Source organism: Rhinoderma darwinii, chromosome 12, assembly GCF_050947455.1.
Source record: "Rhinoderma darwinii isolate aRhiDar2 chromosome 12, aRhiDar2.hap1, whole genome shotgun sequence".
Classification (NCBI taxonomy): Eukaryota; Metazoa; Chordata; class Amphibia; order Anura; family Rhinodermatidae; genus Rhinoderma; species Rhinoderma darwinii.
Window position 1 is genome coordinate 39,078,507 of NC_134698.1, and position 15,292 is coordinate 39,093,798.

Genomic DNA, 15,292 nt, shown 5'->3' on the forward strand with positions numbered 1-15,292 from the left:
ATCTTTGACCAAATGGGTCTCCAGAAGACATATAATGGTGGGGAGGTAATTAAATTAAAGATAGCGCACTTCTTTAGTCTTGCAGCGGCCCCCCTAATGTTTCATGACACTATTTTTAGCATGGTTCTTCTTTATAAATGGACAACAGAGGAAAAAAAAAAAGAAGAAAGATACTCTCTCTGTCTCCCCCGCCCACCGACACCATCCCCCAAGACCCCACACATAGTTCGCTAATGCACCAACTACCAGTGCACCAGAAAACTCCTCACCTACCACCTCTCCCTCCTGCAAACAAAGGTAGATAAATTAGGACACCACTAGGGGACCCAGTATGCCAATAATAATGGTAAGAAACACAAAAAAGAAAAAAATTTAAAGTTCGGCCATTGCTGCTTGCCCCCCACTAAGTGCCCATAGTCATAGTAAACTACGGATTTATATTTAGAACCCTTTAGAGTCCAGCCAGTGATCTGCCTCCATTGCTGATTGAAAAATCATAGTTCCTTTGTGGGAGATTTTTAATTTTGCTGGACATATAAGCAAATATTGAATATTTGCCTTGAGCAATCTCTTTTTGGCCTCAAGAAAGCTTAGCCTGAGTTTATTTGTTACCATAGAGAAGTCAGGATAGATAGAAATCCGGGCCTCATTAAAAAACAAATTTCCCTTTTTCCTCTCTTCCCGCATAATCGAATCCCGATCCAGATAACATAATAATTTGAACAATATAGGCATAGAGGAAGCACCCGCTGATCTAGATTTGACCTTGAGCCGGTGGGCTCGTTCTAAACAAAAAAAATTATGAAGAGACTCTGGTCCTATCTGTTCCAGAATTCATTCCTGCATACATTTTTCACAGTCTTTGTTTTCCACCCTTTCGGGGAATCCCACAAATTTCAGATTGTATCTCCTAGCTCTATCCTCGAAATCGGTAAGCTTATTTTGTTGGAGTTTGACAACTTGTTTAAGTTCCGTAACCTCCGTTGATAGTACGACAATAGAGTCCTCCAGGAGGGAAATTCTGTCCTCAACCTCATCAATTCTATTGCGAATTACCGACACATCGGAACTCAGCAGCCATAGAGAAACTCAGCAGCAATGGAGGAACACATCTGCAATGAAGGAACCTGCAGCAATGGAGGTGCTCAGCAGCTATGGAGGACCTTAATAACAGTAGAGTATCTCAACAGTAATGGAGGAGATCAGCACCCATAGACAGGGGCGTAGCTAAAGAGTCATGGGCCCCGATGCAAAGATTCTTCTTGGCCCCACAAACTTCTCATGGCCAACGGCCCGCAGCTTTCAGCTGCATCGCTGGGTCTCCTAAGTGACCCAACGATTCAGTACTAGCTGCCAGGGGCGTCACTAATGTCTTGAAACGTCAGGGGAAATAGCCCCAATACATATACCCCCCAAAAAATGTGTGTGCGTGTATGTATATGTGTCTATAGGAGGCAGCATATCTATAGCACTACGACCCTATAGCTATGAATAGGATTAGATACAGTAGCTTAGCAGACATTATCACACATGATAGGATTAGATACAGTGGCTCAGCAGACAGCATCACACATGATGGGATTAGATAAAGTAGCTCAGCAGACAGTATCACACATTATAGGATTAGCTACAGTGGCTCAGCAGACAGCCTCACACATGATAGGATTAGATATAGGGCCCAGCTCGCTGACATTGTGGCTCCAGCGCTGGACCCAGGAAAGGTAAGAATGCTAATTGTTTTGCTTTTTTATGTGTTACTAATTATTTTTGTGTGTTTGTGTTTTTTTACAAGTTCAGTTGTTGGACTACTTTGGATTCGAGGACTACTACGATGATGGCGTTTTTTTTTTATTCTCAATAAAAGGGTGGTGTGTGGGATTTTTATTTCAATAAAATATTTTTCCTGTCTTTGTATTTTTCTAAACTCTATTACTACCACCTTAGTAATGGCCGCTGGCTGATTGACAGCGTCCATTACTTAGGTGAGGCTTAATGTTAGACATGAAGAGGCTAACACTAACCCCCATTATTACCCCAGTACCCACCCCCACCAGGGGTACTGGGAAGAGCCGGGTACGATCCAGTAGTGATGGTCGGGTACTGGCACGGCCGCAGGCTGATATTATTAGGCCGGGAAAGCCCAAAAACAGTGGCCCTTGCCACCCTGGTAATGCTAAGCTGTTGCTGTGTTGTGTTGTATCTGGCTGGATATAAAAATGGGGGAACCCTACATCGTTCTATCCATTTATTTATTAATTTTTAAAAAAAATTACATGGGGTCCCCCCCATTTTTCATAAACAGCCAGGTACAACACAGCAGCAGCAGCCTAGCATTATCAGGGTGGGAAGGGCCACTGTGTTTAGCCTTTCCCAGCCTAATAATACCGGCCTGCGGCCGCCCCAGTGCCCGGCCATCACTACAGGTGGTCGGGTACTGGATCGTACCCGGCTCTTCCCGGAAACCCTAGTGACGGTGGGTACCGGGGTAATAATGGGTGTTAGTGTTAGCCTTTGCACCGGCTAAGCCCCACCTTGGTAATGCCAGCTGGTATTAATAAGGCAGTAGTAATAACGTTTAAAAAATGCTTTAAAAAAATACAAAGACATAGAAAAAACAGGTTTATTGAAATAAAAAAAACCCACAGAACCCATATTAACCATTTTATTGATAATAAAAAAAAAGCCGTCATCGAAGTAGTCCTTGAAAAGGTTTCCGTTTTTCACCGTTGTGACAGGGTTCCATTGTTTTGACGGAATCCATAGCGCGTTGACTGTGCTATTGGTTGTGTGAAGATCAATGAAACCCTGTCACAATGGTGATGAACGGAAACCTTTAGCAACATTTCCGTCACCATGGAGATCAGTGGTGAAGGAAACGGAAGCTGAGGTTTTAGTTCCGTTGAGTGATTACCCGACAGAAACCTCAGACGGAACCCCTCAATGGAAGGGCAACGCTGATGTGAATACAGCCTAACACATATGGTAGGCTTAGATACAGGGCCCAAGTGCATGTGTGATATAGTTTATTGGACACTCTATCTAAGCCTAAGGTAGGCTTAGATGCAGGCTCCAGCAGACAGTAATCTTATACAGTATAAGATTACTGTCTTCTGGGGCCCTGCATCTTGGCCTACCACATGGTAGGCGTAAAAGGGGTTGTCCAGTCCCTAAACATTGATGGCCTATCCTCAGGATAGGCCATCAACAGCTGATGGGTCGGGTTCCGACTCCCGGGACCCCCGTGAATCAGTTGTTTTGAAGGGGGTGCAGTGCTCGTACAAGTGCTGCTTCGCCTTCATTTCCCTTGCTTGCTCACACTGTGAACGTGTCAGCGATTCAGTGTGTAAAAAAGTAACCGGAATGAAGGGGAAGTAGAGCTAGTACGAACGCTGCACCCCCTTCAAAACAGCTGATTGGCAGGGATCCCGGGAGTTGGACCCCGACCCATCAGCTCCAGCAGACAGTGATATTAAACTTACCCACCTCTCCAGCCGCAGCGGAGATCCTGACTCCATCCAGGGTTGGGATGTAATGCGCAGCACATAGCGTTGTGACGTCATGCGCTACGCACATTGCTGTGACGTCAGGATCTCTGCTGCGCACCGGAAAGATGGGGGGTAAGTATTGTTAGTTACTATAGTAACGAGGGCCCGTTTAGTTTATTACAAAGGCCCCAGTTACTATAGTACATTTTTATTGATGTGGTGCGGGGGGCCCGGTTTCAATTGTGACCGCTGCGACCCGTATAGTTACACCACTGCCCATAGAGGAATTCAACACCAACTCAGCAATAGTGGGGGGCCTAGGCAGCCGTGGAGGACCACAGCATCCATAGAGGAACTATAGAGTTTTATCCCATCCAACTGAACATGCAAGCCTGTAACTTTACAGTCCATAGAGGAACTCAGCAGCCATAGAGGAACTCAGCAGCCATAGAGGAATTCGGCAACGATGGAGGAACTCGGCAACGATGGAGGAACTCAGCAGCAATAGAGGAACTCAGCAGCCATAGAGGGACTCAGCAGCGATGGAGAAACTCGGCAGCAGTGGAGGAATTCAGTAGCAATGGAGGAACTCGGCAGCAATGGAGGAACTCGGTAGCAATGGAGGAACTCTGTAGCAATGGAGGAACTCGGTAGCAATAGAGCACACTGCAGTAATGAGTGATGAGTGAATGCAGTACAATGAGATTAGCATAAAAAACACCTAGGAATCTTAAGCAAACATCGCTGTTAATAAGGAAGCAAGTAGTATCCTACTTGGCATACACTTCTAGCATACTCCTCCAGCCCCATCAAACAGCCACCAGAGTCCCACAACAATCTTGCCTGTGCAAGGTGGGTCCTGCCGAACCTCACCGCGTACCTGCAGCAAACACCATACTTTCAATAGGTGAAGAGACGAGAGAGAGCTCACGGAACATGCCCAATCACATGATCGACACTCGGTATTTAACTCTTGCTGATTGACATACCACATGACTATTTAGATAGTAAAAAGTTGAAAAAGAGCCAAACTTTAATATTCTGTAATTTTGAATACCAGATCAGAGTGATAAATCACAGAATGTGCATGCCTAACAGCCAACAATCCCTTTAGTCAGATGTTTTTTTCTAGGTGAACAGGAAAAGTAGTCATCAGTTGCCTGGATTAAAGATGAATTTCTGTATAATGTTCTAAATTTTGTTAATTAACATAAGTACAAGTTGATTTGACAAAGATTAATTCCCCCAGCAGCCTGAGGATACCTGTACACATTCTGGCCATGTGGCAGTAGCGTACTGAGTGGTAATACCGCATGTGGTTTTAATATGAAATGTTACCATTTTGCAATGCGTTTTTTGGCTAATTGGCTTATACAGAAGTAGGAGATTGAAATTATAGGCTTCACCCGTACAAGGTGCGTAGCCAAATACCCCTTGTGATTGCCATTTGGTTCTTGGCTGTGTGGCACAAGGCTGCCACATGCACGGGAGCCATGAAAGTTTGGACAGAAGAGTCCAAGTTTTGCTTAAAAAAATTATAAAACAACTTTTGGGATAAATTGTGAGCTCGGTGGAGAGGGGATTACTGAGAGCAATAACTACTTAACCGCAGAAATTAGCTTGCTAGAAGAAGACAAGGTGGAATAGGAGCATGGACTGTTTCTGTGTGACTGACACTTGTGGTTCGCACCAAGTCCCACCATGGCCAGGACCAGTGTATTCTCTAAACTATGCACTCTGGAAAGGAAAGAGTCTAAACAACATGCTAACAAGGAGATCAATAACAACTCTACCTGTCTGTAGGGTGTTGAATCTGTGTGCACACACATTCACATCTTTCTTGTAATAGGTTTTCTAGTTTCTTTTTTTCTTTTTATATATTTTTCCAGTATAGCAAGGCCATGTATACAAACCCTATATAAATTTTCAAACGCCTGTCCACTCTCTTAGCACTGGTTAAACATGATGTTGCTCCCTCTGATGAAGTCAATGGTCAAATTTGAGCTGTTTCCCTTAGAAAATATAGCTCTTTAACCATGACTAAGCTAGGTAACAAAATCTGATGTAACAATACAAAATAAACAATGTACTAATTAACAAGAACAAATAAAAATTTAAAATGTAAAGTTAAAATTAACTTTAAATAAGAGCAATGTGAGTTATTGCATTGTATTGCATGAGCTTGTTATTATGGTATTATCCTGCTAATAAGGTTCCATGAACAGTATGAAAACTTAAAATGCAGAATCTCATATATAATTCCATCATTGGTGGACTTACCTGAATTTTTTCCCACACATGCCGATCATTATCTTGTCTCTGTATATCCCACATTAGCCTCTGTATGAGTGCTGCTCTGTTCTGTTGTACACTGTTTGCTGAAGCACCGGGATGTGGAGTTGACCGCCCACTACCATTTAAATACAAGGCCATCTCACTGGGAGTACTTGGAGAGATACAGCGGGGTGAGCTGGGCCCAAGCTCTGAGCCAGAACTGATCTCCCAGTCCTCTACATCCCTTAGTGGTGGTTCGGGATCTTCAGGAGTTGGAGATACGAGCTGTGAAAGGCTACCTAGTCGCAAGGCAAGAAGGTCTGCTTGGTGTAAGTGTGAAGGTAATGCTAGGAACTCATCTGACCCATACCAACTGTCTGTCCCTAATTCCTGTGGTGAATTCAGTAGTGTGTCATCCTGTTGGTCTTTCTGACTTTCATTGGGTGTGCTGCAGTGCGAGCGATTAGAGTTGCTGGGTGACTCTCTACCATCTAGTCCCTGGTGCACCTGACTGTAATCCTCTTTTGCCACCATATTTTGTTTTGAGACAGCGTCTTCAGTTACTTGGCTTTGAAGAAATGATGGGACTGTGGGGTATGTAGGAGTCAGGCTAATACCAAATTGTTTTTTGGGGGAAGAGGGACATACTGGAAAAGTAGAATTAGGTTCATTGGATGATTGGCTGTCTTTTGGTGTCCAGTTAGTCACATCATTCAAAAACAGTCCCCTCTTTGGTAAAGAAGGACGAGTGGGGGAATCTCCCCCATGGTCACTGCTCTCCTGAAGAGGTCTTTTTGGTGTGGTGCTTTCAATAGGAGTGAAAATTTTGAAAGATTGCTGTCCAGGTCCCTCAATTTGTTTAGGTCCTAAATCTTGTTCCATCTCAGCATTTAAGATGATGTCTTTGTCAGGAATCACAGTCAACAGGCCTGGCCCCTTAACCAGATCGGGAAACTCCTGTTGCATAGCGTTGTATGTCCAATCTTCTAAGGGCTTTGCAGGAGGAGGTGGTGTGTCCTCCTCTCTCGGACTGTAGTCTGATAATTCAAAGGCAGTGATCCCACAATCTAGAGAAAGATAATCTGGGGGGCATCTAATGGTCAACTGACCAGAGCCATCCACTTCAGTGAGGGCATCCAGCCTATCCTGAAAGAAGGAAAGAGTTCAAGTTGAAAGTCGTATACATTATATCAGGCCCTAATACATCAAGATGACATACATGAGAAATCCTTCCACTAGGTACATGATGATCTGCTGTTCCCTAGTTATATAATGGGATTTTGCATGATCATAAAAACAGCGTGTTGCCCTGTGTCATTTATTGGATACAGTGGTGATATGTTGCTATGGACAGCATCAACATTCACCTATTTAATGGTTTTCATTAATGCGCCCCAAACGTTTTCTCTATTTGAAACACATTGTTTGAGTGCTTCCTGAAATGTAAAAACCCAGTGCGGTAAACAAAAACTTGAATTTGCATCCCAACTCCAATTAGCAGAAAACACAGGTGGATGAAATATCCGACTTTCCATCTTGCATAACAATCTAGAATGCTCTAAGCAAATTAAAGAGGCTCTGTCACCAGATTCTCAAATCCCTATCTCCTATTGCATGTGATTGGCGCTGCAATGTAGAGAACAGTAACGTTCTTTTTTATATATGAGCTATTTTATATATATGCAAATGAGCTTTGAAATGGACAACTGGGCGTGTTTTTATTCGTATGTCCAACTGGGAGTGTATTGTGTTTTTAACTGGGCGTGTTTACTTGTTTTACTAACTGGGCGTTGTGGAGAGAATTGTATAATGCTGACGAATCAGTGACCAATCAGCATCATGCACTCCTCTCCATTCATTTACACAGCAGCATCGTTCTTACTAGAACGATGTGCAGCCACATACACAAGTGTCCTGATAATGAATACACATGACATCCAGCCTGGCCGTCATGTGTACTCAGAATCCTGACACTTCTGAATCCTTTCTGTGAGATTTCCAGCAAGGGAAACTAAATCTCGTTTACCTCGTAATCTCGCGAGATTATGCGCGGCTTGCTGAAATCTCACAGAAAGGATTCAGAAGTGTCAGGAATCTGAATACACATGACGTCCAGGCTGGAGGTCATGTGTATTCATTATCAGGACACTTGTGTATGTGGCTGCACATCGTTCTAGTAAGAACGATGCTGCTGTGTAAATGAATGGAGAGGAGTGCATGATGCTGATTGGTCACTGATTCGTCAGCATCATACACTTCTCTCTACAACGCCCAGTTAGTAAAACAAGTAAACACGCCCAGTTAAAAACACAATACACGCCCAGTTGGACATACGAATAAAAACACACCCAGTTGTCCATTTCAAAGCTCATTTGCATATATATAATATAGCTCATAACTTGGCCAAAAATGAACGTTTTTCAAAAAAAAAAAAACTTTACTGTTATCTACATTGCAGCGCCGATCACATGCAATAGGAGATAGGGATTTGAGAATCTGGTGACGGAGCCTCTTTAAACTAAAGTCTGCATCTCAGCAGAGTAACTTTCGATGCTTTAAAACAACTTTGTGCAAACTGAAGCTTTTGCCAGGTTTTAGGTTAATCTCTCCCAAAACCTTATTCATATAGGAATTCACAATATGGAGCTCTCATGGTTCTTCTGGCCTTCTTCCTCCTGTGCATTACTCTGTTATTGCATTTGTAGACATGTGTCATGATCCAGTTGTATAAATAAGTGCTCCCTCTGCAGGATTCTGTGATCACTGGCAGATAGAGCAGTTTATAATACAGAACACTTGCTAGATCGTGTCAAAATTGTCTTGGAATCATCCCCCAGAAGAAGCAGGTTGTGGGTACAACCAAATGCATTTTACTTGTGTCAACAATACTTCACCAGGGTTGACACTCAGGGTTGTTACAGGTTCTTCCAGCGTTGAAAAATTATACCCTGCTCCAAATATATTGCTATACTTTCTGCACTGGATATACAAAAGTTAAAACAGCTCTGCCTAAATATAATGTATATATATTTACAGCTAAACAGAAACCAGAAGGCGTGTATTTAATAAAGGATGCAAGATTCCACATACACACCAATAGACTACAGTTATCAGATAATTAAATTTGTCACGTTGTGCACAGGCCCATGGAATGAAGTGTCCATGGGAGTCCTGAAATAAATTTCTAGCTCCCCAATGCTCAGTGAAATCTCTCAGAGAGTCATAAGCTATAAGAGGGATCGCAGGTTGCCTGTACAAACTGCTTTGCATTATTAGGATATCATTCAGATTTAAAGGACTATTCTGGTTAAAGTGTTGGTTAGTTTGTGTGAAAGAAGATAAATAGGAATGTTACGTACAAAACAAAATCAGTTATTATGCATGCATGGGCAGGACAGGTATGTATTTCTAGCTAAGACTTTAGGGGTGTCTAAAGGGTAGAATTTGTATGCTACTTCTTGCCTCTTGCTCCTCCTTTGTAAATGCCTGAAGGATGTCCGTCTGCCGTGTATAGTTGCCGTTGCTATCCTGCAGCCCCTGTAGGATCCTCTCCCTCAGGACCAGCACAGACACCCGCAGCTGATGCCACAAGAGCTGTACTGTATGTATATCAACAATCACATTCACAGAGTATGACAGGAGCTTCAGGGAAAACTCTGTGTCCAGCAGAGCATGGATCTGTTCCACGTGATCTGAGATATCCTCACAAATTTCCTGCCATATAAAGAGAAAAATCAATATTTAGAGAGGAAAATAAACCAGCAAGAGAAACAAATCCACACAGATAAAGGGCAGTGAGTTAAAAATAAAAAAGGAATAAATTGGAAAACATATAATGAGTATGAAATACAAAAACATGTAAGCAAATAGAATATTGGCAATAAACCTCAACTGCACTAACAGTAAAAAAAATATTTTGACATAACGTTTCCTAAATAGTTAATATAGACCAAGCAACAGGACTACAACCTCATAACAGATGCACAAGCACAAACAGCAACTTTGCACTTGAATAAACAAAACTCTACAATAAAATTGCTAAAAGCAATACCACAAATATTAATTAATTTTCAGACCCCAAAGTGCTGGCAATGTAGTCCTGTGTTATGGCCATTCCTTCTGAACAAATAAGCTGTTGTCTTTGTATAAGCGAGCATGGCACTGGGCAGTCCCTGGTTGTGTCTGTGCGTGTCCTGGGATTCATGACATAAGAGGACAGCTGCCATTACACTTTCAGCTGTCGGGACATTTTGCTTCTAAAACACACAAACACACTTGCTGTTTCAATTGCTCGCACTGTCTGAGGCTTTACTAACAAAGCTTTGCATTTCCCTTTAAAACACCCACATGAGATAAGATAGCCTTCATTGATATTTCACGAGTACACAATGCTATACACGATGTACAAGATTAGACATTTTATTAACAAATTAATTATTATTTGCTACAAATTGGTTTCAGATTAGAATAAGGATTCTGGACACTCCACGAAGTGTAATGCAGGCAAATGCATTCTTGGAGCCTCGACTATAACTAGTTATTTGTCTATATAACTGACTGTTAGAAAAATTACCAACATATGAACTGAAAATAATCCACAACAACCCTACCTGGCCACCATTTATGCTGCCACGCCTGGTCTGTCTATCAAGCTTTGGATTTAGGGCCTTTCCCAGAGTCAGAAAGGGCCCCGATTCTGAACCAAGTCTTCTCTAAGGCTGGTCCCTCAATGCCCCTCCCAGGGACTATATTTAGGAGCTGATTTCTCACCCAGGGGAATGTGATAGAAGATGGGAGAGACTGTTTCACCAGAAGCAGCCTGGGAGGCTGGCACATTTCACTGTCATGTTAGTAGAAAGACACTCTGTGCTTTTCTGCTCAGTCATACAGAGTATCCTGAAATACGTAACACTAAGTCACACTCCAAGTTCTACAGTAATAATACGCCATCCATAGACTTCTATGTGACCTCTGTATGCCTCTAATTTCATATAGAAGCATGCAGAGGTTTTTCTCTATAGCAATGCAAATAAATCTGACTGGAAATAAATGGTGCCATGCTGCATCAAATGCCATACTGTATTACAGAGCTATTCTCCTTTAGAAGCATGACATCTAGGCCATAATAACTCAGTAATAAAGCGCTGTACAGAGCACTATAAGGCATCACACAGAGTGCCTATTGAAATGTACTGACCATTGCCTTGTACTGATATTAAATATACACACTGCATATAATACATCTCAATGTTCCCATTTACGTTAATACCATTTGACCTTCACACGTTTGTCTGTTTTAGCTTGTACTTGTACAAAAATTCTTAGGTTGACGCCACCTAGGACTATTTTTGACATTTAAGTCTTTATTAAATGACTTATAATATAGGTTGTTTGCTGTTTGAAACTGTATGAAACTATAGGTTTGACTCAGCATTTGGCATTCAGTGTTTTTCCAGGGTGACCTTGCCAGTCCACTACAAAGCTACTTATAAAGATATAAATGCTCAGGCAAGATACAGCAATAGCCTCATCCTACGGTGTCAATACTTCTTCTTTTTTATTACATATATCTCAGTATATTTTCATAAAAATGGGTTTTGACGGCTTTCCGTAGGGGTGTCCCTGATTTTACCTGAGACAATACTGCGCTACTGTCTCTGGCAATCTCGGTCGGATCTACGACGGAGGCTCCTAACGTAGCCTCCAACGTAGATGTGAACGAGGCCTAATGTGTAACAGTAAACTGTTCATTCATTCTGCCAGTAAGGGTATGTTCACACGATGAGAGGCATTTACGTGTGAAAAGACAGACTGTTAACAGCTGCCTCGTTTCACACGTAAATGCTCCTCCTCGCATTTTGCGAGCCGTCTGAGGCGCTCGTAAATCTTGAGCTGTGCTTCATTGAGTTCAATGAAGAACAGCTCAAATTACGTGGCAAAGAAGTGTCCTGCACTTCTTTGCCGAGGCAGTCCATTTACGCGTCGTCGTTTGACAGCTGTCAAACGACGACGCGTAAATTACAGGTCGTCTGCACAATACGTCGGCAAACCCATTCAAATGAATGGGCAGATGTTTGCCGACGTATTGTAGCCCTATTTTCAGGCATAAAACGAGGCATAATACGCCTCGCTTACGCCTGAAAATAGGTAGTGTGAACCCATTCTATAGGATTACGTGATGTGAGTTAGGGGAAGTTAAGAGAGGAGCTACATTTTTAAAGCTATTAACAAGCTGCTCTTCATCACGACCCTTTTTTAGATTGTGGTATGACTTGCAGATATTGCCATGCATTATTATTATAATTTCTTTGCTGCATACTCTTTGTTACACTATGACCACCATCCATGTTATGAAAAAAGTTTCTGGAAATTGTAATTTTGGGTAAAAAAAAGATGAACCGTGAATCAGTGAAACACACAAGGCCACAGAATGGAATGCTGAGTGCTGAAGCACAAAGACAGAAATGTTTGTGATCCGTCCCAACACTACAGTGTAAAAACAATATTAGCATAAAAACTGTTTCTCAGGAGCTCCATAGATTGGGCTTCCATGATCATGCAGTCGCACAAGTTTCAGGGAAGGGAAATTTTAATATTACAGCATACAATGACGTAGAGAATTGTGTACTTCCAACTTTGAGTAATGGTTCAGGGAAAGTCCATACTATTTGCAAAGATCACAGTTCCCCTATTCGTAGTTATACACCAAGTACCCCAGATTCAGCAGGGTGGTCTTGGATTGCAAGCACATTCCAGCTATCCTAGGAGACCCCTCCTACATCTTGCCAATCCCAAAAGGTCCCAGGAGGCAGTGAGGCTCCATGCACACGACCGTAATTTTTATCCGTAATCACGGAATCCGATGAAATTGCGGACCCATTAATTTCTATTGGTCACGGATACCTTTCCGTATAGTTACGGATGTGTGTCCGGGCAGTAGATATGATCCGCATATTATAGAACATGTCCTATTCTTGTCCGCATTTGCGGACAATTACGGATGTGTATCTGTACCTGCTGGATCCGTATTTGTGGACAGTAAAAACCCCTACGGTCGTGTGCATGAGGCCAGTAACCCATCAGAACTTGGAAAGCTGAAATATATTTCTATGTTTTAGAGGAGACATAATCAGAGCAACCAGCAGATGGCATCATAACCAGTGATGTGTTCCTGTATATGGCAGCCCTCTGGCTGGCACTGTATATAGGGAGCTGAAGTAGTAGCTTATTATGAAGGGCATAAAACACAACGCAAGCCAAGCATTAATCCTAAACTGCTATCCAAGATTTCACTTCACAAAATAGTGTACATGAACAATTGTAAAATAACAGTGAGTGCATTTTTTAAGTATGACTTTCAGGCTAGACCTAAAAATAAGGAAAAATAATCAGTGAAAACCCAAACTCTGTTCTAAATGTAGTGCAGCACCCCACCCCTAAGATGTCCTGCCCCTTTTCTATTGTAGGATGAGGAACTAGTTTCAGTCTTAAGAGCCTTCCAAAATGTTGTAGACCAGTCGACTCCTCTATAAAGCAAAGTTGACCTTTAATGCTAAATCTGTCCCACCTAATTATGGCATTTAGATCTTGTTCCTCTCATAAGTTGCACAGCATTATTTTATCTGGCAGGTGGTCATTAAAGGGAAGGTGTCACGAAAAAAATGTTTTTATATATATATATTATTGCTTTTAGTATGTCATTAAAATAAATTTTATTTATTTGTGTTTTTGTGTTGTACTTTTTTCTTTCTTTTACTTCTCTATGGGGGCTGCCATTTTTTTTTCATTTTTGTATGTGTCGATTAATGACACATACAGAGATGGAATACGGCACATACATCCCCATAGAGACTGCGAACGGGAGCCGTTCCATTCACTATAGCGTACGCCGTCTTCGTGGGAATGGCGCATGCGCCGCTCCCACACAGACCAAAAGGAAGGTCTTTGGCAGAGCGACATCCGGCGCCATTTTCATGTGGACTGGAAGCCGCGGCCGGACAGTAAGATGACGACTTCCGGTCGCGGTTTCCGGCCATATGTTCAGACGCAAGGACTAGGAGCGGAGTCGGCGGCAGCGGCGGCGGCAGGAGCAGGTAAGTTATGTTTGTGTATGTGATGTGTGTGTATGTTCGTGTTATACTGTCTGATTACCACTGTATCTAATTCTCCTACACTGTGCATTCGCTCAAAAAATGGCGGCACACAGTGTAGGAGGTTTGAACATTCAACCCCCTCCTTTCTCCTGGCACTAGCCAGGAGAAAGGAGGGGGGATTGTGTGAGGACACTAGAGCGAGTGTGTCTTCTCCAATTTTTCAGCATAAAGCAATGAGGTTGCTTTACCACATGCCAATGCTGAAATTTTGGGAATTGCTCCCTCTAGTGACCAGCACATGGAAATATTATAAATTAGAATCTAATTTATAATATTTCCTGATTTGTGAAAAAATTAAAAAAATTTAAACAATGTGTAATCATTTATATACCAACTGTTTAACTTAAAAAAAAAAAAAAAATTCTAGCGACACATTCCCTTTAAAGGGTTGGTTAAGATATTGAACCACTTTTCAAACTAATACATTTCATAAACGTTTCTTTCCCTCATCATACATTTCTTGGACAAAGTGGTCTTGTAGTAAGATTGTGGTGACTATTTTAATCTCATTGCAAATTGTAATATATAATGAAGCTTAGTGTAATGACAGGGATAGGGAAACAGACAAGTGAGCCCTAATCTACCCGCCACTCAGTCCCTGCCTACTTGCAACGACCCGCCCTAGGCGACGGGGTACAACTGGGCAACGGTCCCTACACTCAGTAAGTGCACGACAGACAACCAGACAAGGAAACACAGAACAAGGGAAACGGGGCAGTTGCCCACGGCAACACCGTGAGCAACAAGAGTAGTAAACGAGCAAAGTCAAACCAGGAGAGTACGAGGTGCCAAACGCAGAGCAGGAGAGTAGTGAACAAGCCGAGTCAAACCAGGAGTGTACGAGGTACCAAACGCAGAGCAGAAGAGTAGTCAGTAAGCCAGGGTCAATACAAAGCAGGGACAAGTAGTTCAAGAAGCTGCAGCAGGGCCAGGAAACCAACAGAGAAGAATCACAAGCAAGGAGGAACAGGAAAGGCAGGTATAAATAGACGGAGGGCGGGAGCTAGCTCCGTCTGGCCAGGCTGTGATAGGCTCTCCCACTCCTAAGCCTGCCATCCTGAGTAGTGGAAGATGGAGTCAGTCTCACAGACATAGAAGCAGGTGCAGACTGATTACCTATGGGCGTGGATACAGAAGTTGTGCCTGGCAGATCCTTAACACTTTGGTCCCATACACAAGGCAGAGTCACGTGAATGGTGCCTGTATGGCAGTGCACTGAGGCTGTAAAGCCATACGGCTTTCGTGTGCTGCCTTCAAGTCCCCTAGTGGGACAAAAAAAAGTTAAAACAAGTTAATAAAAACGTTGTAAAAAAAGTAAAAAAATAAAAGTTTCACGTTAAAAAAAACTAACTGCCTTTATTCCCATAATAAGTCTTTTAT

General features: G+C 42.4%; 1 protein-coding gene across 2 annotated transcripts in view; it reads right to left on the minus strand.

The window, feature by feature from the left end:
• Positions 1-15,292, minus strand: part of AKAP6 (A-kinase anchoring protein 6) — a 439,319-nt gene that overhangs the window by 323,268 nt on the left and 100,759 nt on the right. For both annotated transcript variants that reach the window (XR_012851289.1, XM_075843564.1), the window contains exons 3-4: positions 9,222-9,473; positions 5,766-6,905 (exon numbers count right to left, since the gene is read on the minus strand). Coding sequence is in view for 1 of the 2 variants with exons in the window: in XM_075843564.1 (XP_075699679.1) it covers positions 5,766-6,905; positions 9,222-9,473 (1,392 nt within the window). In the remaining variant the exon portion in view is untranslated. The remainder of the gene's footprint in view (positions 1-5,765; positions 6,906-9,221; positions 9,474-15,292) is intronic.